At 52.2% G+C, this 24,423-nt stretch overlaps 1 protein-coding gene across 1 annotated transcript in view; it reads right to left on the bottom strand.

Moving 5' to 3' along the window:
• The window catches only part of COL22A1 (collagen type XXII alpha 1 chain), a 232,479-nt gene that overhangs the window by 20,314 nt on the left and 187,742 nt on the right, over positions 1 to 24,423 (bottom strand). The window contains exons 36-42 of the mRNA XM_030304529.1: positions 24,088 to 24,141; positions 20,366 to 20,419; positions 15,307 to 15,360; positions 10,365 to 10,418; positions 6,364 to 6,408; positions 5,652 to 5,705; positions 3,642 to 3,695 (exon numbers count right to left, since the gene is read on the bottom strand). Of these exons, the coding sequence (XP_030160389.1) occupies positions 3,642 to 3,695; positions 5,652 to 5,705; positions 6,364 to 6,408; positions 10,365 to 10,418; positions 15,307 to 15,360; positions 20,366 to 20,419; positions 24,088 to 24,141 (369 nt within the window). The remainder of the gene's footprint in view (positions 1 to 3,641; positions 3,696 to 5,651; positions 5,706 to 6,363; positions 6,409 to 10,364; positions 10,419 to 15,306; positions 15,361 to 20,365; positions 20,420 to 24,087; positions 24,142 to 24,423) is intronic.

Genomic DNA, 24,423 nt, shown 5'->3' with positions numbered 1-24,423 from the left:
TAGGGTTCACATCTTATGCCTAAGAAGTGCCCATGTGACCACGGATGATTCATGTGGCACAGCTCACATGATCCTTCCAGGAAGCCTGAAGGGTGGATATCTTTATCCCTGTATCACAGATGAGGAAGCCGAGACACAGAGAAAGCCCAGGATCCGCACAGGACCCCTCCAGGGAATGTGATGTGGCGGCTCCTCCCGGCACCTCCCTCCGCCCACCCACCAGCCCATCTGTGTTTTTCTAAAAATATGTGCTTTGGCTCATCCCTATGGTAATTATCTCTCTCCTCCTCCTCCCTCTGGTTTGCAGAGAGGATAAGGGCCAAGACACGTTATCCTCGGTGCCAACACAGGCGGATGTACTCAGGAGGGGCAGCTCGGGCAGCCACCTGTCACCTGTCAGGGCGCTGGGGGCCGGGAGGGGCTGGGACCTGGCTCCCTCCTGGGCTGTAGGCCACTCCTCATGCCCCACTTGTCTTGGAAACCACAGCCCCTCCTCTATGCTCCAAACTCCTGTTCTGCGCACCTCCCACCAGGGTGATCTTTCTGAGAAGGAAATGTGGCATACACAGGCCCAGGTAGATCTTCAGCTGCAGTCTCTTGAATCAGACTGCCTGAGTCCAAATCCTGGCTCTGCTATTTCCCTGCTGTGTGATCTATTGCGAGTGACTTGACCTCTCTGCCTGTGTTTCTCATCTGGGAGCAGGGACGGTCAGAGCCCCGGCCTCGTAGGATTCCAGAGAGCGAATAGGTAAATTCCCACGTGTCCCCAACACTGGGACTGCCAGTATTTCCTGGAAGCTCTCCATAACCACTCCGTGTCTGGTTCAAGGTTGTATGAACCTGCTGAGGTTGCGAGGAATCTTCTCTTCACTCGGGAAGGCCGATCGATTCCAGTTGAGTGAGAAAGAGGTTATCAGAGGGATAACCTAGGACCTCCTCTAATGCGTTCAACTAAGTATTTGGCAAACTCTAGTGGTTTATTGTTGGTTACAGAGTCCCTGTGATGGCCACTCAGCACTGATGGTGGCACATTAGAAAAACACAAAGCCACCTCTGGGGACCTCGGGGCTTCCAGGCCAAGGCCCATCTCCTGCATGTGGGTGTGAGGCCCTTGGCATCCTCCCCCAGGGCCTGCTGCCAGCATCTCCCCTCCCCACACCTGTCCCAGAGTACTTGCTCTTCCCCACACGCTGCTTTCCTTTCCCTCTTCCATGCCCCTCAACACACTGGCATTCATCAAGGATGTACAGAACGCCACTTTGTGCCAGGAGACCCTGGAGGGGGCCAGTGCTGGGAACGTTCCGAGGGCTGGACACTGTTCCAGAACTTCACTAATTTAACTACTGGATCTCACAACTTCCCTTCACTTTACAGATAAAGAAGCAGGACCAGAGGGGTTGGGGGGTGATCCTTCTATGGACTCAACCAGTCTGTAAAACAAGATGCAAGCTTAACTCCAGAGCTTGGGTGTGGAAGCTTCAGGATGGCCCGAAGGGGCCCCAGCGGGTGCCTGGGGCTCCAGAGCAGGGTTTCTCCATCTTCCTGCCCTTACATTCCTGCCCCGTGGCCTATTCAGACATTTTCTCCTCATCCCATACGAAAGTTTAACACCACAGCTGTACTGAGTATCTGTTTCTGGTCTGTATGCAGACATAAAGAGTAAAGGGGCTGGGCATCCCAAGCCCTAGGGACTAAGTGTCCCTGGTGAGGAGACCTGCCGGGTGTCAGCCTCCTGGTCCCTGCATATAGGGATGGTGCTGATGCCCCCAGGATCTGCAGGTTGACACCACCAATGGTGGGCGGGGGGTGGACAGCTCAGCTCCCTAACCCAGTGCATGTTGTTGGATGAGCAAATGCCATGTTCCAGAAAGAGGAGAAGAACACGGTCAGACAGTGATCTGAAAATATGAAGCCAGGGCTGGGATGGAAATCCCCAAAGCACCAAATGCCCTGCTCCTGAGCATTGGTGTCGCCCTGTGGCCAGTCCCCCAGCACATGATGTATCCATCACTGCACACAGGGGACATGTGTCCCACTGCTGAAACACCTAGAATAGTAGGGCTCACTGAGCTGCCTGCATCCTGGTCTGACAGCTGTCCTTCATGCCCTTCCTCAGATGCAGGGGATCCAGGACTGGGCGTGGGAGGCGCCCGGCCACTTTGCATCCCCCGGGCTCCAGACTTAGTGCAGAAAGGGGGATGTGAATCACTGTGGCCCCACCAGGCAAGAAAGAGGAGCCCCTTGGTGAGTTCCAAAAAGATGTGGCATTCAAATGCCTAAGACCTGTCCCAGGTGCGTCCGGTAGGATTCTGAGGACAAAGAACATGGCCATGGCCGTGGTAGGTGCAGAGCATTGGATTTGGTGTCAGAAAGTCTTGGGTTTAAGTCTTGTCTACAGCTCTTACCAGCTGTGTAACCAGGACCCAGGAAGCCCACATATACCTATGCTACAGGCTATTCACTCATCTACTCCATACTCATCCAAAATTTACACACGCACACATACACCATGCAAAGAAGCAAACTGCAAAGATAAAGTGTCGTGTAACAGATGTGCATTATATCTACATGCTTATAGGTGCACAGACATTTTAAAATAAACACAAAATGCTATTATCAGTGGTTCCCTCTGGAGTCTAGTAGAGGTGGGGTGAAAAGAGAATCTTCTTTTAATTTGGATTCTATATGATTCCTTCTATCATTAGCATGGGTCACAACTGTGCCATTTCTGCACAGGACCTTATTTGGAAACAAAGTCACTGCAGATGTAATTAGTTTGATGAGGTCATGCTGGAGCAGGGTGGGTCTCAACCCAACACCACTAGTGTTCTTAGAAAAGGGGCACATTTGGACATCAAGACATGCCTGCAGGGACAATGCCATGTGAAGACGGAGGCAGAGATCAGGGTCATGTTGTACAAGCCAAGGAACAACAGAGCTTGCCAGGAAATCTCCAGAAGCTAAGTGAGGGGAACAGACCAGATTCTTCCTCACAGCCCTCAGAAGCAACCAAGCCTGTCCACATCTTGATCTTAGACTTCTAGCTTCTGGAATAGTAAGACAGGAAATTTCTTGGACATCTAGCCTCCAGAATTGTGAGGCAATAAATTTGTTGTTGAAGCCACTGAATTTGTGGTTCTTTGCTACGACAGCCCCAGAAAACTAATACACAGATCATGCATCACACACTAGAATGACCTAAGGGAAGTCCTACAGGGCCCTGCCATGCCAGGAGGTCCCCGAAAATAGCCTAGGGTACATGTAGTAGGGCACTAGTGGGGCTTAGGGCAGTAGCTATTTCCAAATTCTAGGATATACTGCCATTTGTTTTTAACATTTATTCATCTCCTGAGAGAGAGAGCCAGACAGAGCATGAGCAGGGGAGGGGCAGAGAGAGAGAGCAAGACACAGAATCCAAAGCAGGTTCCAGGCTCCAAGATGTCAGTACAGAGCCTGACACAGGGCTCGAACTCACAAACCATGAGATCATGACCTGAGCTGACGTCAGACACTTAACCAACTGAGCCACCCAGGCACCCCTATAATACTGTCAATTTTAAACAACACACAGGGCTGTACCAGGATGAGCCAACCAAATGTCACTCGGCTAACAGGCAAACATTGAGGAGAGTAACACTCACCGGTGGGCCCCTTAGTCCTGGGGGACCCTGTGGCCCTGTGGGTCCAGTGTCACCCTGGAACAGAGAGGGGTCACGTTATCACAAAGTGGATGCATGCAGATAATGGAGGCACAGTTTCAAATGTGGACCAAACTTCATCACGTTCCCCAAGAGACCCAACTTAGCTGTTCAGACCCTTCATCACCAATCTCCAGTGATTCCAAGCACGGACGAACTCATTGAATGTAGATGAGTAAATGCGTGAACCTGGCTTATTTATTTACTTGCTCAGACACCGTCCACCCGATCCCACAGCGATTTCTGCTAGCGCCATTTTGAACTAAGGGAGGCAGCCATTGAAGAGAAGCCATCTTGGACGTCTGTCCCTGACTCACTGGACGGTGACTGAACTCACTCCTGCCTCTGCTGCCACAGTAGGAAAAACGCTGCCCGTGCACACAGTGCCCTCCAGGGTGCAACATGGTGGTGATCCACCACCTGGTCTTCCAAGCAGCCTCGTGGCGTGGCTGTCATTCTCTGCCATGTTATGAATGAAAACACAGAAGCTCGGCCATGCTCCCTACCGAGCAGACTCAAACACTCTAGAAAATGGAGCTCTAAAACGAAGAGAGTCCTACAGTTGAGAAGGAGGGAGAAAGCACTTGCCCCCTGGTCTGGCGTCCTAGGCTCCCGTCCCAGCTGCTCCCTGACCTGCCAGGGGAGCTAAGCTCAGCCACACTCCTGCCTGGGGAGCTCCTTCCATGCAACTGGCTATAAGTTGTACTGAGAGGGAATGGATTTTCAAGCTGCTCTTTGGCCTTGAGAGGTGCCTCCGGGGTCAGGGCTTGGGAGAGGGCCCCGCCCGGGGTCAATGCAGCTGTTCTGCTTTTAGCTGCACGACAGGGTGCTGCTCACACTAGACTGGCTTTGTAAAGCCAGTTCTGCTCCTGAGGAGAAACACGGGAGCCTGGCTGGTCCTCTAAGGCCCTTCTAGCTCTATGATCTCATGGAACAGGTCAGTCAAGAAGACAATGCGCATCAAGAGCCATGGGCGGGGTGCACTTCCCCAGGATTTAAATGCAGATCCTGACGGATATAAAGGGTGGGCATGAGACCCCCTTGGACCTCTTGGACCCCTTGGACATGGACCCTGTGCCCATGCTCCTGAGCAAATAACCACTCCCAGGAGGCCAAGTTGCAGCCACACATGTCAGACCTCCCACATGTGTCACATATGAGGTCTGGTCCCCCAGGGGCACGCAGAGCTGACAGATCCCACCCAGGCAGCCTGTGCGACCACCAGTCAGTCCCTGGACCTCTCTGGGTCTCAGGTTTTCTATCTGTAGGACTAGGGTAAAAGATATCTTGCCCTGCCCTGATCCCAAGATCAAAAAGTCCATGAGAAGGGCGCCTGGGTGGCTCAGTTGGCTGAGTGTCCGACTTTGGCTCAGGTCATGATCTTGAGGTTCATGAGTTCGAGCCCCACGTCGGGCTCTGTGCTGGCAGCTCAGAGTCTGGAGCCTGCTTTGGATTCTGTGCCTCCCTCTCTCTCTGCCCCTTCCCCGTTCGCACTCTGTCTCTCTAAAAAATAAATAAACATTAAAAAAAAATTTAAATGCCACACAGCACATGTTAGTGGTGGCCATGATGGTGGGTTCATTAGACTGCGGAGCAGCCGGGCTGGAGAGATAATCTGGGAGATACTGAAATTCAAGCCCATGTGAGGCCGGACCCAAAATGCCACAACTGATACTAACAGGCACGAAAGATCGATTCAGCAAAGCCTCCTTAGCTACGGGGCGGCACAGGCCCCAACTGTTGAGGCTGGAAACCCAGACCCCAGGGCCTCCTCAGGACTCCAAGGAGGACCCCAGGGGCCGGCAGGTGAGAGACATCACTGGACAGTTCCGAGCACCTGCCTATGCAAGCCTCCACAGGCACCAACCTCCAGAGCCCTCAGGGATGCACACTTTCCACTCTCTCTACCCCTTCCACAGGCCCAGCCGGGCCCCACAGGACACCCACACTCACATCTTTTCCTGGCGACCCTTCCCGGCCAGGGGGCCCCATGGCACCAGGCTCTCCCTAGAAGGGGGAAGTGGAAACAAAATACCCACGTTAGGGAAGAGAATGCAGAATGCCAGCGCCTGGTCTCCGTGCACCTGGGCGGCGGAAAGACCCAGAAGCACAGCCCACCAGAAAGAGCCCCACTGAGTCCTGGCCGAAGCCAGGGTCTGCAGTGCCCACACGGCCAGCTGCAAGGGCCTGGACCCCACTGTGCCTCTTTAAGCCACAGGCAAAACCGAGCCCAAGGGCCAGGCACACCGGCGGGGAATTCTGCCTCTTCAGTGGCTGACCCATTGGACACCTCGGCTTTCCCGTCCCTAAACGGAGCACGGCTGGGGGTCTGACCAGCCTTCCAGGTTCCTTCTGTTTGGGGCATCCGAAGGAGAGGGAAGAACGTTAGCCCTGGGCCCCCTGCATGGCTTGCGGGCAGCACAACCCACAGAGGCCTCCTGATTCCGGGCTGATTTGGTCCCATCGGTTGTACCTCAATGTCTGGCCCCCAGAAGGAACGTTTAGAAAAACCAGACCAAGACTGGGCATGGCACTTCCCACGATGCCCGCTGTCCTCTCTCGGGCGACCAGCTGCCGTGCTGGCCTGCGGGGCCAGGAGCACTCAGTCTAGAAGCACCAGCTCACGTCCACCTGGGCCGGCCGCCAAGGCTAGACGTCCACTTACCCGGGGGCCCGGTGCACCAGAGTCGCCTGTGTGTCCCTTGAAGCCCTGGAAGAAAGAGGAGTTAGTCCACCAAAGGGCAGGCTGAACAGGCAAGAGGGGGCAGGCACCTGGGGTGACAGGGTGACAGGTGTGCCCCCTCTCACCGTGGTTCACCTGACGCCTCACATTCTAGACCCCAGGCAGAGGCTAGGCCCTTGATGCTGGGTGACGGGGTGACTCTGCACCATGGCTAGAGCTGCAAGGCTGGTTCCTACAAATGCTCCAGCGAGTCAGGGTGTCGCCCCATGTCCTCCTGAGCATCATCGTCCTGATGTTCCCCCGTCTGGCTTGCACCCCCAGTGCCTGGCCCCTGGAGTAGGTGTTTCCCTGCCTTCACTCTACAGGTGGGTCTCAGGGCACCTCCCTCATTCCTGCAGCTGTGGCCAGCACCCCCCCAACAGCCTTGTCCTGGGCCACAGCGCTGGGCTCTCCCTGCACAGAGATCACCTGATGCACCGCTACAGAGCGTCAAGCCCTACGAGCAAAGCGGAAGCCGTTAGCAGGGCTGACACCATCATTTCTAACAGCCAGACCAGCCCGTTGTGTAACAACCCCATTACACGTGTGAGGACGCCGAGGCTCGAGAGAGAAAACACCTGCCCAAAGTCCCAGGATCAGAAAATAATCTGATTCAGATCCAGGTCTGCCCAGACCCGAGGCCCTCCCGCTGTCCCTGCTCTGCACACTCTTCTGACCGCTGGGTTGACGTCTCACCAGCTCTGGTCTCGGGGCGCTTTCCCTACCTGCTGACACCCAGGTGGCACGGTCCCCGCCTGAGGGGCGCCTGCCCACCTGGCCACCTCACCGTGCCACGTCCCAGGCTCTGTGTCCTCTGCAGGCTGCACACTAGGCACTCCCTTCCTGCTCCAGGCCCGTGCACACATGTCCTCTCTTCCCGGCGGATCCCTTCCTCATCGGGACACTCCTCCTGGCTGGAGGCCTCCTCCCTACCAGCCTCCTGTCTCCAGCCCCATCTCCCTCAGACCTCACGCGCTCACTCTCCGAGGCCCTCCTCGTACCTTTGTCACTGGGCATCCTGGCCAGAGCACCGCTCTGAGCCCCTGCAGCACTCAGTGCCCCCGGCCAGCCGGTCCCCAGCCGGCGGCTGGCACAGAGCGACGGACCTGTGTGAGCAGAGCCCGTGCACGCAGCTCAGACGGTAGCAGAGGAGAAGAGGGAGGAAATCCCTCCCCGTGGAGCCCCTGCCACATCCTGTCACTGCAGTGTAACGGCAGGCCTGGGAGATGGCTCGTCTTTCCCCCGTTTTACATAAGAAGCAGCAGGCTCAGGCCTGTCCGTCACAGGTAGAAGCGGGAGAGCCATGACCCAAGCCCAGGTCTGTCTGACCGCAGAGCACGCCCTCCCCACTGTCACCCTCAGCTCTGGGAGGCAGCAGTTTGTGGCCAAACCAGGCCATCGAGAGCCAAGGCCAATGTCTCCTGGCTGACCCCACCATGCTCTCCTCTCACCTTATCCCCTGATTTTACCTCCTGGTTCCAAAAAGCGAATGAAGACCCGGCTGGGGAGAAGGCCACCACAGGGCCTGGCCGTCCGAAAAGAGAGACCACCTAGCGGCCTCTCCGATGTGGTGGCTGTTACCCTGGGAACATGTTCTTTACCCTGCTTCTCCAGATTTGGGTGGTAAGAATGTGTGACCTCACCTGCCTCTGGGAGAGGGGGCTCTGGGGAAGGCTTCCAGAGCAGCAGGTGGTGTGGGGACAGGTGCAAGCTCTCAGGCTCCAGGAGATGCAGGGGACACAGGGGACGCAGGGGCCAGGAGCCTGGCCAGGTGGGTTTCACATCCCTGCTAAGCCGCTGGCCACGTGGCTCCCCCTCTGAGCCTCAGGGGCCTCGGCTATCCCTGGGCAGGTGACCCCTGTCTGTGGGGTTGTGGTGAGGATTAGACGAGGTGCCGCCACCAGAGCCGGGCTGTCACTCGGTGACCAGCCAGGAAGCGTCAGTGACTGAGGCAGAGGACAAAAAGGAAGCTGGCTCAGATCAACCACTGTACCTCGGAGAAGTCAGCTCAGCCCTCGGGAGTCCTAACATCACCTACAAAATGAGAAGACTGAAAGCACCTGCCAGGCATAGATAGCTTTGCAGAATTAATCTATGGAAAGGGGCTTCATGGACCCTTAAGGCTGACTTTGGAATCAGGTCTGGAATAGAACCATGGAATAGAACCACTTGGGAGCCGGGGGTCTCGGCTACTCTACTTCTCTTCAGTGGGACTCAGTTTCCACATCTGTAAAATGGCGACAGAACTCACTTTGGCCGAGTTGCTGCCGGCACCGCCTAAGAGATAAACAAGTGTTCTCTGCTGTTCAACACAGGCCAGTTCTCTTTCCCTGGAGAGGGTCAGGGCCTTCCTGGGCCCCAGCATCTTCCTCAAAGACACTAGAATCCCAAATCCAGCCATCCCAGAGCTGGGGCCCCTGGTACGCTCTCTTCCCATATAATTATGGACAAAAATCAATGGAGGGAGCCTCACCGCGGGGCCAGGCACGTGGCTGGGAATTTCACACGCTTCATTACATGCTCACAACCACCCTACAAAACTGGGAGATATTCTGATCTCCATTTCATAGAAGAAGACACAAAAGTCCAGAGAGGTCTCCTGATGAAAGTTAGTAAGTGACAAGGTGAAAGCTGAACCCACATTTGTCCATCTTAGAGGCCGTGTGGTTCTTCAAAGCCTTGCTCTCTGACTTATGCTGTGCCAGCCAGAGAATGTGGGTCTCTAACCCCTGTGCCTGCACTGAGGTAGGATTCCTTGCAAGTCTCAACTGAGAAATGCGTCTTGCCCCAACACGGGTCCCAGCAAATGGATCCCCTTGGCTAAAAGGAAGACCTTCTCCTCCAATAAGCCAGGAACCACCTTTAAAAAAAAAAGCCAACACTAACTCTGTGTTTTAATTCCACCATAGGAAGTAATATTCCCCATCCTTAGATTTTGTTCTCCTAAAGGACAATCAGGTGAAAAGCAAGGAGATTTAGGAAAAAGGAAATTGCTTTTTGTGTTCCAGTTCCTTCTTATTGAATACTAGCCAGGTGAGTTATTGATTTTAACAGAAAAACACATTAAGGAAATAGAAGTAGCATTTTGATCTCTTACTTCTTGCCAGATAATTGGATTTTAGGAATTTTATTAAAAATAATGTTTTTTTCCTAAAAATAAATTTATGGAATTGTGTAAACAATTTTGAAATTATGAAGAAGTGAAACATTTAGCCAAAAAAAAATAACCCCCAAATACAGAGTTAATTTTTATAGAAAAATTATCTATGTATGTTTACATGTATAATAGCTTGACAGCTAGATATAGATTGATATGTAAATATAAACGTCAGAATTCATACTTAAAAAATAAAAGTCAGAATTCATACAGAATTCATACCTACATCCCCAAGATCTGGAAAGAATGTACAAAAATGTGAACACAGCTTTACCTCTGTGTCGTAGAATTACAAGTAACTCTATCTTACTCTCTAAAACATTACTTTCCTTATTCTTTTTGTATTAGTACCATCATTGTCATTGTCACACAAGGAGAATGGGTTACTTTTGTAATTGGGGAAAAAACCTTTAGCCATGGAAAGTGTTCAAAATTAAGACTCCTTTTTAGGTTCTATCATCCAGAGAAATCCCATTAAAATGATCGTAAACAGGTTAAGAACAAAGAAAACTTAGAACAACATGGCAACAATGGTTGTCATCTGGAAAATAAATCCTACAGCCATGCATACATGAAAGAACTGAATTTATTACGTAGGAGCACCAGGGCCTTGGAAGAGAGGTACTTCTGGAAATCCAGAGTGGGCGGGCTCAGCACAGGAGCCGGGCGGCTGAGGCTGCATTGTACTATGGACAACAAGCATGCACGTGCACGCATGCACACACACATACACACACACAGCGCGCACACACACACAGCACGCACGCACACACACACGGGCACTTACAGGCAGGCCGCGGGCTCCCTCTGGTCCTGGTAGACCCGGGTCTCCAGTTTTGCCCTGAGAGTAAAGAAGAGAAGAGCCTGGGGACACCACGATAAGGAGCTTCCCTCCCGGCCACCTGGGCTTCACGGCGTTAGGTTTCCAGCGGCCAGTCTCTCACCCCTGCCAACCCTCCTTCCCGGCACGGTATTCCACCTCAGTCCGTACCAATCCCCCCCACGTGTCCAGGCTACACGCTCCTGGATTTTCCCTGGAGTGTGCTGGTTACACAGGGTGTCATCTCCGAAGCCACTGTTCCTAGCGGCCCCTGGTCGTTCTCAAAAGTGCTCTGCTCTGGATGCAAAACGCTGCAGACACCCGAGTTCTCAAAGACTCTGTGCTCACTCACCGAACCACTTCAAGGCAGCTATCAACTGCTGCACGTCACACTTGGGGACACTGAGGCTCAGAGAAGCCATAGCTTTACTGAGCTCATCAACGGCAAAGCCAGACTGAATCCCCGCTGCGTGCGACATCCCCGAAGGCTGGTCATCTCAGCCGGCAGCTGCCTCGGACAGGAAGGTCTGCCATTCACCCCTCCTTTTCCCTGGCCCAGCTTCTCTTTACTACAAGAAGTTGTGGGGACACCCGGGCCATTCAAACTCTTCACCACCAGCAGCCTGGCATTGCCCTGGGCACAACTAGCCACAAATAACAGGCAACGAGAGACTGGGAGCTGAAGTCCAGGTGACGTGGTTGGGGTGGGGTGTGTGGAGGGGCAGGGAGCCGGTGAAAGGGCACATCCCACTGATGGGGGGGGGGTGGGGCAGCATCTGATCCCGCCTTCGCTGAGACAGGAGGAGATGCCCTTCCCCCACATTCCCCTCCTTTTCACAGCCTGGAGACCTTGAGGATCTGATGGGGCCCATTAGTGGGGAAGGAGAGTGAGGCGCATCTGTGGATTTGGAGGGAAAATCCTGGAGAGGAGGGGGTGGGGCAGGTTTGTGTGACTGATTCGAGTCCAGCCGTGTGATCTCGATCTTCCCTTCCCTGGACCTGTTCTCAGTTGCAAACTCAGCACAACCCTCCCCCCCCAGGGCTTTACGACCGCGGGTACACGGTCCTAGCCTGGCTCCCACACCTGCTGCCCTCAGGTGACATGGCCATCACTGGTCCGAGCATAACAGTCAGCAACTCCTGGGGGCCTTCCACGTGCCAGACACAAACTGAGTGCCTCACGTGTTCTGGCAGTGAGGCCTCACTGCAACCCGTTGAGGGAAGCATGAGCGCTTTCCATCGGCCCAAACACTGAGGCACAGAGAGGTTAAGTGATCTGTTCAAGGTCACACAGCTGGGGTTCTAATCCAGGTATTTTGGCTCCAGAGTCTCTGTACATCATTATGCGCTAGAATTATCACTCAAATACCTCCTAATAAAGATGACACAACAGGCAACTCAAAAAGCTGCCTAGCTACATATCTATCCATCCATCATCTATCCATCTATCTGCCGTCTGTCTGTCCATCCATGTCCCTAACATATAAGAACATAAGCTATCTAACCAATCTATCCATCTATCTACATATCTATCCATCCATCATCTACCCATCTGTCTATCTGCCATCTGTCTGTCCATCCATGTCCCTAACATATAAGAACATAAGCTATCTAACCAATCTATCCATCTATCTACATATCTATCCATCCATCATCTACCCATCTGTCTATCTGCCGTCTGTCTGTCCATCCATGTCCCTAACATATAAGAACATAAGCTATCTAACCAATCTATCCATCTATCTACATATCTATCCATCCATCATCTACCCATCTGTCTATCTGCCGTCTGTCTGTCCATCCATGTCCCTAACATATAAGAACATAAGCTATCTAACCAATCTATCCATCTATCTACATATCTATCCATCCATCATCTACCCATCTATCTGCCGTCTGTCTGTCCATCCATGTCCCTAACATATAAGAACATAAGCTATCTAACCAATCTATCCATCTATCTACATATCTATCCATCCATCATCTACCCATCTGTCTATCTGCCGTCTGTCTGTCCATCCATGTCCCTAACATATAAGAACATAAGCTATCTAACCAATCTATCCATCTATCTACATATCTATCCATCCATCATCTACCCATCTGTCTATCTGCCGTCTGTCTGTCCATCCATGTCCCTAACATATAAGAACATAAGCTATCTAACCAATCTATCCATCTATCTACATATCTATCCATCCATCATCTACCCATCTGTCTATCTACTATCTGTCTATCTGTCCACCCATGTCCCTAACACATAGGAGCTTGAAAAAATACACCGAGTGTAGCAAATGCTGCTGCTTTCCAACCACATCCGCTTGGCTCCCCGAGGGGGGGCGCCCATCATTGGTAAGCAGTCCCTGCTCAGGCTGAGAGCTGTGTGCAGAACGGCCTTCGGGCATGCCTGACATTGAGGTGTGGAAGTTAATGTGTTCGTTAATGCCTCCCGGAGCAATCCTCAATTTAAAAAGGCTTGAAATCGACAGACGGATGGATGGACTGGCTGGCAGGGCTGGGGGCACGGATTCCAAGTGAGCTCCTCACAAATTCTCAGAGGGTCTCCAGTGACACTGGCCTGGCTGACCCCTGGAGGGGCTCACTCCCTAGCCTGATGTTGGTGGCTTTCCCCATGGGGATCTTTCCCAGTCTCATTTCCTCATGCCCTCGGTGTTTCCTGGGAGCACTTCCCAAACGCCCCGCCTGCCGTAAATCCTTGTCTCTGGATCTGCTTTTATGGGATCCTGTGCCGCTCATTCCCAGGCCAATTTCTCAGGCCGCTCAGAGAGAGAAGGCGTCACAAAGGCCACACACTGAGCTTCCGGAGTGAGCGCCTGGCACACTCTGGAAGGCTCCCAGTTGGGAGTTGCTAAGCCCCCACTCCCTGCCTCCTCACGTACTGACTTACCCACCGCATGCCCAGAACAGACTTGGTCTCGTACTGGTCTAGGCCCAGGGCCTGCCACAGGCCTAACTGGAAGAGGCAATCCATAAACACACTGGATGCAGACCGAGGCCTGACAACTCTCAGAATAACATACCTGCAGAAAAGTTGACTTTCTGGGGCACCCGGGTGGCTCAGTCGGTTGAGCGTCCGACTTCGGCTCAGGTCATGATCTCACAGCTCATGAGTTCGAGCCCCGCATTGGGCTCTGTGCTGACAGCTCAGAGCCTGGAGCCTGCTTCAGATTCTGTGTCTCCCTCTCTCTCTGCCCCTCCTCCCCCTCATTCTCGGTCTCTTTCTCAAAAATAAATAAACATAAAAAAAAAAAAAAGTTGACTTTCTGTCCTGCAGCACTGAACTCGGGAGTCAGCCTCTGGAGGGTGAGTCCCAGAAGCTTCATTTACCAGCCGTGTGACCTTGGCCACCCTGCTTAACCTCTCTGTGCCTCAGTTTCCTCATCTGGGGCAATAATAACGCCACACCCCATGGGGATCTTCTGGGGGTCACAGTGGAAAAGGTAACAAAGCATCTGTGCCGCAGTGCGAGCCAGGCACATAGTGACGGTCTCCATTCTCTCTCCCCTCCCACAGTCTCACCCCGCTAACTGCCACGTGCCCTCCACGGGCTGCTCTGCTGGGCATCAGCCTTTGGCAGCTTCAGCGGCTTGGCAGGGGCCTTTTGTTTATTTACACTGCTTGCTGCCCTAAGCGCTTTCTTTTCCTCTCAGCAGTGAATTCTGGTTCCGGCATCCGGCAAGCAGTGAAAAATGATGAAGAAGGTGCTTCCCGCAACTCGCGTAAGATGCAGAAGTCGTAACAGTTTATGACCAAATTAAATGGAATTGGAAACCTCGCTGTAGAAACTTCTGTGTAGTCCCCCTTAGTGGCTCTAAGGGTTCTGCAGCTCTGACCTCAGCAGGACTTAAAACCAGGGCGGCTGGGGAAGACTGACGTCCTGACGTCATTACCAGTGAGATGAGCTGGTGCCTTCTGCCGATGGCTGATGTCTCACCTCGCTTGGTTGTCCAGCGATTCTGGCCAAGTTGCCATGCGTCTTAGAGAAGGCTCACGGCAGTGTCTGGAGAATACCTTCCTCGGGGCTGCGTAATATACTAGCAGGGGCACGCCATCATTGACGCTCTGCCATGGGTGGGCGTGTGGAGGGCTGGGTCTTGAGGCCCAGACAACACCTTCCAGCTCCCCCTCAGTACTGAGGCCATGGAAAGGATCTGGGGAGACAAACGTGCTGGCCGCACGGGCCCTGACCCACGGGCAAGAGAAGCAGGCAACTGTGCAGGACCACAGTGAGGCCACAGATACGGGTCGGCAGAACCCCCTGCCCACTTTTTGTTCCAACCAACTGCCACTTGGCACAGAGACTCCCTCCCAAGCACTCGGTCTGTTTCACTGTGTGTCCTGGGCAGGTGACGTTAGAGAAAAAGGAAAGGGGAAAAAACAAAACCTACAACTCTAGACCAAAGCTGAAGAAAGGGCGAACTCCCTTCACCTGGAGCTAGCCAGAACGCTCAGGTTTTTGGTGGGGATAACAGGCTCCAGGGTATCAGGCTTCTACAGGCTTCCAGGGTATCAGGCTTCTACTCCAGCCGGCGTCTACCTGCCCCAGCTCCCCTCCCGTGTCAACAGGACTGAGGCTGAAGGGGGCAGTAAAAAAAAAAAAAATGCAGAGGCCAGGCCGAAGTCCCAGGCTCAAGTTCTGATTCTATCACCAGCCCATCATATGACTTCGGGCCCATCACCGGACCTCCCTGAGACTCCATTTTCTCAGCTATAAAATGGGGACAGCAGCATTCACCCTGTAAGGTTGTCAGGAGAAATAAATGAAGTAACACAGAGAAAGTGACTCCTGCTGCACCTGTGTCACAGTAGCTCGTCCACAAAGAGCAGCTGTTAACGGAGACATTACTAATTTGGTGCATAAAATGGTAAAAAATTGAGAGTCCCTTACCGGCTCCCCGGGGGGACCTGGTTTTCCATCTCTGCCCTCTTTGCCTTCTTCTCCCTGCAAGAGAAATCCAATTGGTACTGGAGGTGCCGGGAGGGAAGACACAGGCTGCGTTCGGGACACACGCCTGGTGCCGGGCTACAGCCACACTGAACAGCTAAGGGGCCACTTGAACACACAGAACTGGTTTGACTTCCTGGTTTCTTCCCAACACCACAATTCTGGCTGGGATCTCCGATCCACAGCGCCTGGCACAGAGCGGAAAGGCAAAAACTTGCATTGGCATCATTCTTGGTTCTGTTCATCTGCAGAAGCCCCTAGTAGGCATGTCACGAAGACAACCTTGGGACACCAGAGCGTCATGTCTGGGCCTCCAGGATTGAATGCAGCAAGGAGTGGGCAAGGATGCAGCTTCTGATGGAGACACTGGGGACACTGGACAGATACAGGGCAGCACGGGACACACAGGGGCTCAGGGAGCCAACACAGATTACGTGTGGGTTACGAACAGCTTTGAACACTTGGCGTTTCTCTCCGTGAGATCCAGCTGGGATTCCCTCCCCATGGCCAGCCTCCTTGCCCTAAGGAGGTCACTAGAAGCCTCAGGTTTCCCTAAGAGACCGTTATTCAAGTCTCTGCAAACGGGAAAGAGAATTCTGTACAATGACGATGACATCACACAGACTTAGGTTCCAATCCTGGGCCACCTGGACTGGGGGTGAGCGTGGGGGTCTGGGGAAGGAAAGCAACCAGGCAGCAGGGCAGAAGGGAAACTGAGTCAACCCAGGCAAGGTCTGAATCCTTCTTGCACTACTAGGCACCTGATCTTGGGCAAATTATTGATATCCTCAGCCCCTCAGTGCCCTGCTCCTAAAAAGAGATGGCAAGTGTGCTCCACAGAGTTACCAGGCGGTCAGAACGGAAGCTCCTGCCCGCGAGGCAGAACTAACCCAGCATCGACAGGTGGCTCCAGCACCGGGGCTGTCTCTGCTGCTGTAGGCATTCAGGACACCGGGCATCGTTCCTCATGAGTGCCTTCAACATCAGTGGCCTGGCACCTTGGGAAGCGACCGTGGACCGGAATCTAAGTTTCGTGGCCATCCAGGGCGCTGGTCCAATGCTCAACGGACACCCATAACCCTTTCCGAATGCTGCTCCTGGCATAACCATGTTAACCAGGGAAACCAGCGGGGCTGCTGTGGAAGCCGGGCCATACTGGTCCTCTTTTCAATCAAGAGTTTTCCAGAAAGCACTTTTCTCCATGCATGCAGCAGCGGGGGGAGGTCAAGAGACGCGTGCGTGGGAGAGGAAGCCAATCACAGGAGGAAGCGCGGCCAGGCGGGAGACCTGTAGACTCTGGCTGGAGACCCCGAGGACCCCCCGGGGGCAAAGGCATGATGTGTGGGAGCAGCACGAGTGCCACATGGGGAAATGCAGAGGAGGGACGTGTGTGGCCCACAGAATCGTCTGAGAAAGAAAGGCGGCTTTCCGAGAGAGAGAAGCTGCCTCAGGCAGACCTGCTGAGCGGCCCCTTAATGTCTCTGAACCTGCTTCTGCACCTTCAGTAAATTAAAGAGATGCTCCCCGACTGCAGGGGGAGGAATACGAAGGGTCTTTCTGGCACAGAGGGGTGCCTAATAAATGGTGAGGTTTGTGGCTCTCCTTCCCAGAAGCGACCGTTGGTGCCCAATGAGTGTTAGCAAAGTCACAGTGCGCCCCCCATGGCCCTGGCCAGAAGCTGAAGCCACTTCCTAACACTTAGTCTTTCTTTTTAAAAAAATGTGTGTTTATTTTTTAGAGAGAGAGAGCAACAGGGGAGGGGCAGAGAGAGAGGGAGACGCAGAATCCGAAGCAGGCTCCAGGCTCCCAGCTGTCAGCAAAGAGCCTGACACGGGCTCAGACCCATGAACTGCGAGATCATGACCTGAGCCGAAGTCGGACGCTTAACCGACTGAGCCCCCCAGGCACCCCTAACACTTAATATTTTTTCTAGCCAGTTCCTGTATGTAAATACATCCATGTGTCTTACACGTTCCTCCTTCTACCTTCTTCCTGACCCCTCTCGTCCTTCTCAGCCTTGACTACTTGACCTTGAACACTCGCCTCGAGTGTCCCCTCCACAGACATCCCTCCAGGTCTGGCTTGGGTGTCCACTATGGGCCCCTGGGCCCCCCTCTACCTACCATATAGCACAGCATGCTCTGTGTCAATGGTTTCATCCTTTTCTGTTTGGCTTCTCCACGAGACCCCAGGCCACATACTGGCGGGGACCACGGCTGGGTCTGTCTGGTTCCTTGAATTCTGGCCTAGGTCAGCCCAGATCTAGGAAGCACCACTTGGCGCTGTGCTGGGGAGGGTGTGGTACAGGTGGACAGAGATGGACGGGTGTGTGTGGCTGCATCTGTGTTGTGATGGTGTAGGGGGCTGAGTGTTCCTGGAGCACTGCTCAGATTTCTACCTAAGCCCCTGGAGAGGCTCAGGGCATCTCCCAGAGAAAATGACGTCCAGTCCAGACCTCAGCATGAGCTGCTGAGAGGGTCCACGGCAAAGGGTACATATGTTATAACATGCGGAAAGCTCTTTGCACAGAGCCCATCAGGGGGTGTGCACCGTGCACATGAAAGCTATGAGGATTCTTTTTTTGTTTGTTTGTTTTAATGTTTGTTTGGAGACAGAGAGAGAGCGAGCAGGGGACAGGCAGACAGAGAGAGAGAGGGAGAAAGAATCCCAAGCAGGCTCCCGGTTGTCAGCAGAGAGCCCGACGCGGGGCTCGAACTCATGAACCATGAGATCATGACCTGAGATGAAATCAAGAGTCGGGCGCCTAACCGACTGAGCCAGCCAGGTGCCCCGAAGCTACGATGATTCTTATCCTCCAGGCAGAGGGAGAGGAAGTGTTTCTGACACAGGAATGATACGGAAGAGGCAAAGGCATTCAGAGTGGCTGGGGTGGGGGACGGGGTGAGAGAGAGGAAGCCATTCCCGAGGCTGCAGGGATAGCATGTGCCCAGGCTTGGCTGATGTCTGAGAGACAGGGCCCTCCCCTGGAAGGGAGGACAGGGTGGAGGGGCTAAGGGGACGTTATTAAGAACATGGTGAAGTCAACACCGGAAGCCCTGCCTCTCTCCTCCAGTACGCTAGGGCTGTGGCGATAAGGGCTTGGCACAAAAGCCAGACCAGGATTTTCTCTCCTTAGCTTCACCATCGCTAGGATTATATCGGTCAGTGCCTTCCAGCTTCCAGGACAGGCTAGGCTGCAGGGCCGCAGTGTAGACCAACAGGGGTTTCTCAACCCAGCACACCTTTTAAGATCTGTGCGCCCTGCACACGTTACTTAACCCCAGGGTCACATGGCTGCAGGGAGAGCTGACAGTGGTGCCTGGGAAATGTGTCTTTGACCAGTGCAGTCACTTCTCAGATGCTTGAGGAGGGAGGGCTCTGAGAGAGCAGTTCATTCATCCATGTGTTTCTTTAAGTAGTATTTGCTGGGTGTTCACTACGTGTGGGAAGCCAAAGCCTGGTCTTCTAGAACCCACAGCCTAGAGCGAAACCCCATGATCAGCAGGGACTTTTCTGTTAGATTTCCATATCTAGCAAACAGTGGGTGCCTAAGTAGAGTCTGCCGAATGAGCAAATAAGTTAATGAACATTGGAGGAAGGGGTCACTAATGCAACCATTATACAAATAAAGATGTGATTACCGCTGAGATAGGCCCTCACAAGGAAAGGAAAAGAGACTAGGAGAGACTGCCCCAGCCTAGGGGGTGCAGAGAAAACTTCCAGGGGGTGATGCCTGAGATGGGATGCAAAAGAGCAAAGGCAAAAGCAGCCGGTGCAAGAGGTAAGGAAGAGGCATAGTGGGTAGACAGAAATGCATGGGCAAAGGCCCTGTGGTCTGGAAAAGAGAGGATGCAGAACATTCTAAGAACCAAAAGGAAGCCAGTGTGGCTGCAATAAAACAATACAGTACGCAGGGCCGGGGTCGGGGGCTGTGGCCAGTAGAGGCCCCAGCAGCAGGCACAGTCCAGACCACCAACTCCACAGGGATGGGTTCTCAATGGAGGAGGCAGCATATGATCTCTCTGGACCAGCCTTACTAACTAACTAGAGAGCTCAACCCTATCGAGAAGTATATTAAATTTAAAAGTCCAGAACAGTATTCATAGAAAGTAATTTGGCAGTGTGTATCAAGACCCTCAGGGGCCTCAGTGTGTATCAAGACCCTGGGTGGCTCAGTTGGTTAAGCGTCTGACTTTGCCTCAGGTCCTGATCTCATGGCTCGTGGGTTCGAGCCCCGCGTCGGGCTCTGTGCTGATAGCTTAGAGCCTGGAGCCTGCTTTGGATTCTGTCTCCCTCTCTCTCTGCCCTCCCCCACTCACTCTGTCTCTCTCTCTCTCAAAAATAAACATTAAAAAAATAAAGAACCTCAGACATTATTACACCTGACAAGTGAACCTCACTTTTGAGGGCTATTACATAGAAAAGTGCCATGCATGCAAAATAGCTTAATATAGTCTTAAAAAAAAATAACGATAAGATTTATGAGGCAACAGAGGAATGATCATATATATTATGGTACGTGCGTTGGGTAGAGTGTATATAAAATTTAATGAGTGTATGAACAGTTAATACCAGTGTGGAAAATAAGAAGTGTTTATTTTATCATAAATAATTCATTATCACAGTTGTGCGTGTGTGTGTGTGTGTGTGTGAGACAGAGATCTTAACCGTGGATACACACATATGCGTGTGTGGAGAGAGATAAAAACATCATCTACACAAATCAACAACAACAGTGCAAACTGCATAGAAGAATGAGGTTAAGACTGACCCCACCAAAAACGTACTAACTTGGCTTTGGTTAGTGATTCTCCTTCTCATTTTCTGTAATACTCGAAACTCCCCCAGTGACCATGTCTTACCTAAACAGTGGTGCAGTATGTTTTGGTTTGCTCATTTTTGTAGTAGAGAAACCAGGTTTTTGGTTTTTTGGTCACATTTTGTGTGTGTGTGTGTGTGTGTGTGTGTGTGTGTGTGTGTGTGTGTGTTTAATCTCACTTACCGGGATTCCGGGTAACCCAGATGGGCCTTCGGGGCCAGGAGGACCTTCTTTCCCCTGAAGGATGCAAGACACAAAAACACCATTAGATCTCTCAGACTGGCTTTTCTGGAAGGAAACGATCTCACACAGAACTGCCCTCACGGGCTGGCAGGCATCTTCGGTGAGAAGCGAAGTGCTTGCCAGGCATTGCCTGCCCCACAGCAGGGAGGCGCCCAGGGCGGAGCACGTCACGGCAGGTGCATGTGCACACAGGGAAGCTTTCCAGCATGTTACATGGACTCAGGGGGACTGAAGATGGAAATGCCTGGTGGGAAGAAGATGCTTGGGGTCCACAAGACTTGGGTCCAGCCCCAGCTCTGTACTTTATCTTCAACACTGCCTGAGGGCCAAACCCTCACCACGCAGCACCACAGCTCCTGACCACAGCTCCTGACCTTGTTGGGCACACGGGATCCAACACAAGCAAAAAGCTGGCCTGGGGCTAAGCAGATGGTTTGGTGTCACCATCCCCTCGTCTGGAGGCTCCTAAACTTCCTACCAAGTTTATAGCTGGTGTTTTGAAAGACTATGCTTACCAAATCGCCTTAATTCATACTTCATTTTCCATTTTATTCGCCAGACACACATCACTGCCAAACACAGCTTCTCAATCAGATGAAGTCATCAATGCTATCATTTCTATCTGGATGAGTGTTCTTATGTCACCTGTGTCTCTAATTAAGAGGCCCCAACGCCTTTATAATCTCCGGCCACTGTTTCTTTTGAAGTGGTAAAATGCCGATGTCAGGTTTTACATTCTAATCCACCTGCCACACAAAATGAGGTATCCTTAAGGCTTGTGATGTTAGCTTCTTGGAAGAAAACCAAAGGCGAAGATATTTTGATATTTAATTCAGATTTATACAGATTTTATAAACAAAGTGGATTTTTTTTTTTTTGTCAACTTGGAACAAAGACTCAGCATCATTAGGGATTTTTAAATACTGATAATGGAGCTCGCTGGATTCCTTCCTGAAGGTCTGTTTTTCCAAAGACCCTAGTAGGGAGCCACTACTGGAATTAGCAAACTCCAGCCCTCGCTGCTTTTGCAAATAAAGTTGTATCAGAACACAGTGGAACCTTTTTGTTGACCTACTGTGCATGGCGGACTTCATCTTATCACAGCGGTGCTGAATATTTGCGACAGAGACCACGTGGCCCACGAAGACTAAATATTTACTATTTCGGGCTTTTTTAACCCCATGATGTGAGCTGAAGATACACAAGAGGTCAGCTTGGTCCTAATCCTGTTTGTATTGTGCAAGTTGTGCTTTGCTGTGGAAATTACACAGTTTTGTAATGCTTTTTTATTTATTTTCGAGTGAGAGAGAGAGCGGGCTTGAGTGGGGGAGGAGCAGAGAAAGAGGGAGACACAGAATCTGAAGCAGCCTCCAGGCTCTGAGTTGTCCACACAAAGACTGACGCAGGGCTCGAGCTCATGAACCACCAGATGATGGCCTGAGCCCAAGTCGGACACTTAACCGACTGAGCCACCCAGGTGCCCCAGGAGAGAATCTTAAGCAGGCTCCACGCTCGGCATGGAGCCCAACGCGGGGCTCGAATTTGTGAACTGCAAGATCATGACCTGAGCCAAAGTCAAACAGTTAACCCACTGAGCCACCCAGGCACCCTGGAAATTACATAATTATTCATTAGGTAACCCAACTAAATGTAGGTGGAAAAAGAAAAAGAATGATCTTTAAGTTAAGACTTTATTTTACAAAGATGACTCACTATCTAGATGGCTGTAACGAGATAGCTACAAAAGATTAGGAAAAAAAATACCCTAACGATCTAGGATTCTGCATTCAAATTGCTTCACAGGTGGTGTTACATTCTCAAACCACTTTTTCAAGAAGCAGCAAACAGTAAGTGGGTAGATGTTCTTTTTACAAGAATAACGACAAGAGGGGCACCTGGGTGGCGCAGTCGGTTAAGCGTCCGACTTCAGCCAGGTCATGATCTCGCGGTCCGTGAGTTCGAGCCCCGAGTCGGGCTCTGTGCTGACGGCTCAGAGCCTGGAGCCTGTTTCCGATTCTGTGTCTCCCTCTCTCTCTGCCCCTCCCCCGTTCATGCTCTGTCTCTCTCTGTCCCAAAAATAAATAAACGTTGAAAAAAAAAAAAAAAGAATAACGACAAGAGACTCCACTAGGGGACCCAAAATCGAAGTGAGGCCTTCCTTCTATGTCAAAAAGATTGGCAAATGGTTTATATGTTTCATTTCAAAATATAATGGAAATATTTTCAGTTTGTATCTTTTTTTATTATGTCCCATTTAGCTTTTTAAATTTCTTTTTTTTTTTTTTAACCTACCAATACTCATTGTTTATGCTAAGAAAACTCGGAGCATACTCTGGTTTGATGTATACAGTGAAATATCGGGACCCCAGGCAGCTTCAAGCACAGCCATCGCTTGCCACATGGTCCCACGGCAGAATCGATGTCTTACTCAATACAGTTTAGCTCCGAGGTATGTGAGATTCACATCTGGGCTGTATCTTCCTCTCCTGGGGCAAACGGTCTGTGTGTGTGGGGGAGATCTTTTGGCGTCCGAGAATCGGTGCAAAGCTGCCTGCGGTAGGTTTTATATTCCCTTCCGCCTGGGACTTCTAGGGGGGCAGCTTCAAGAGGACTGGCCGGATGGTGAACAAAAGCCGATCCATGCGGCTGTTAGTTTTGGATCCCAACACCCCCGCAGCCCCCAGCCCGGCCATCCCCCACAGCGGGTCAGTGTCGAATGGCAGGACACTGAATCGGGAGTTTCCAAAGTGACTTAACTCCCAACTTGGACATTAATTACCTGTGTGTCCTTGGACTAGTAACCCAAACCCACTGGGCTTTGCCCTCCTCCTCCCAGCAGGAGGTTAGGACGAACTGTCCTAACTGATCCCTCAAGAGCTCCTGGCATCAGAGCCCAGAGATGCCAGGGGAGGGCTGACCTGCTTGCGAGCCAGCTCGGAACGCCAGGCAGAGTCCTGTGTGACTCCCCTCTCTGACTTCTCGCTCCTCTTTGGGGCGGTTGGATAACAGGAGCTACTCCTGTCCAACGTGCCTCTTGAAATATACCGTAGCCTCAGGGCGGGTTGGCTCAAGCCTTTCCCGTCCCCAGTGCCTGTTCAGAAGAGAACCACACCCACAGGGCCTGTGTGAGCTGGTTGTAAACCAGACTCTGGAATCGCGGATTGCCAGGCCATTCATCCAAACCTATTTTATTTTATTTTATTTTACTTTTTTATTTTATTTCACTTTAATTTTATTATTCTATTTCTTAAATTTTTTCAACGTTTTTCTACTTATTTTTGAGAACAGAGCATGAACAGGGGAAGGGGCAGAGAGAGAGGGAGACACAGAATCCGAAGTAGGCTCCAGGCTCTGAGCTGTCAGCACAGAGTCCGACGCGGGGCTTGAACCCATGAACCTCAAGATCATGACCTGAGCTGAAGTTGGACGCTTAGCCAACTGAACCACCCAAGTGCTCCAAAACGTTTATGTCAGAGGCAAGAAACCACGGTCCCAATGGGAAGCAAACAACTCCCCTCCCCCATGGTTTCATTGCAAGACTGTGAATACTTAGGATGAGGAGCCACGGAGGCAGAGGGAGGACCAGGACCAGGCCTGTGAACACCTGGGTTCTGGGAAGCCCAAACAGACTCAGGGCAGGTCCCGTCTGCTGAGGAACTTACCGGCGGCCCTTGGATCCCTGGAGGTCCAGCGGCCCCAGCAACGCCATCCGCTCCCTAAGGACGACAGAGCAGGGAGTCAGTTTGCTGTGAGGATCTCAACAGAGATGGTTAGCGCCTCTTTGTGCACAAAGCAGTGCACGGAGGGTGCGTCCCGAGCCCCTCCCCGGCTGCCAGAACCACAGGTGCTCCTGGGAGCCCCCGCCTCCCTCAACACGCTGGTCTGGTCTCTGGGAACACAAAGATGTCAGGGGAACAGCAGCCGTGGGGCAGGAAGGACCAGAGTAGTCGCCAGCCAGCCGGCCTGCCCGGCAACAGCAAACTGTCTCACTTCAGAGT

This window comes from Lynx canadensis, chromosome F2 (genome assembly GCF_007474595.2).
Source record: "Lynx canadensis isolate LIC74 chromosome F2, mLynCan4.pri.v2, whole genome shotgun sequence".
Classification (NCBI taxonomy): domain Eukaryota; kingdom Metazoa; phylum Chordata; class Mammalia; order Carnivora; family Felidae; genus Lynx; species Lynx canadensis.
Note: the sequence above shows the minus strand (reverse complement) of the source record. Positions and strands in the feature narration are given on the sequence as shown.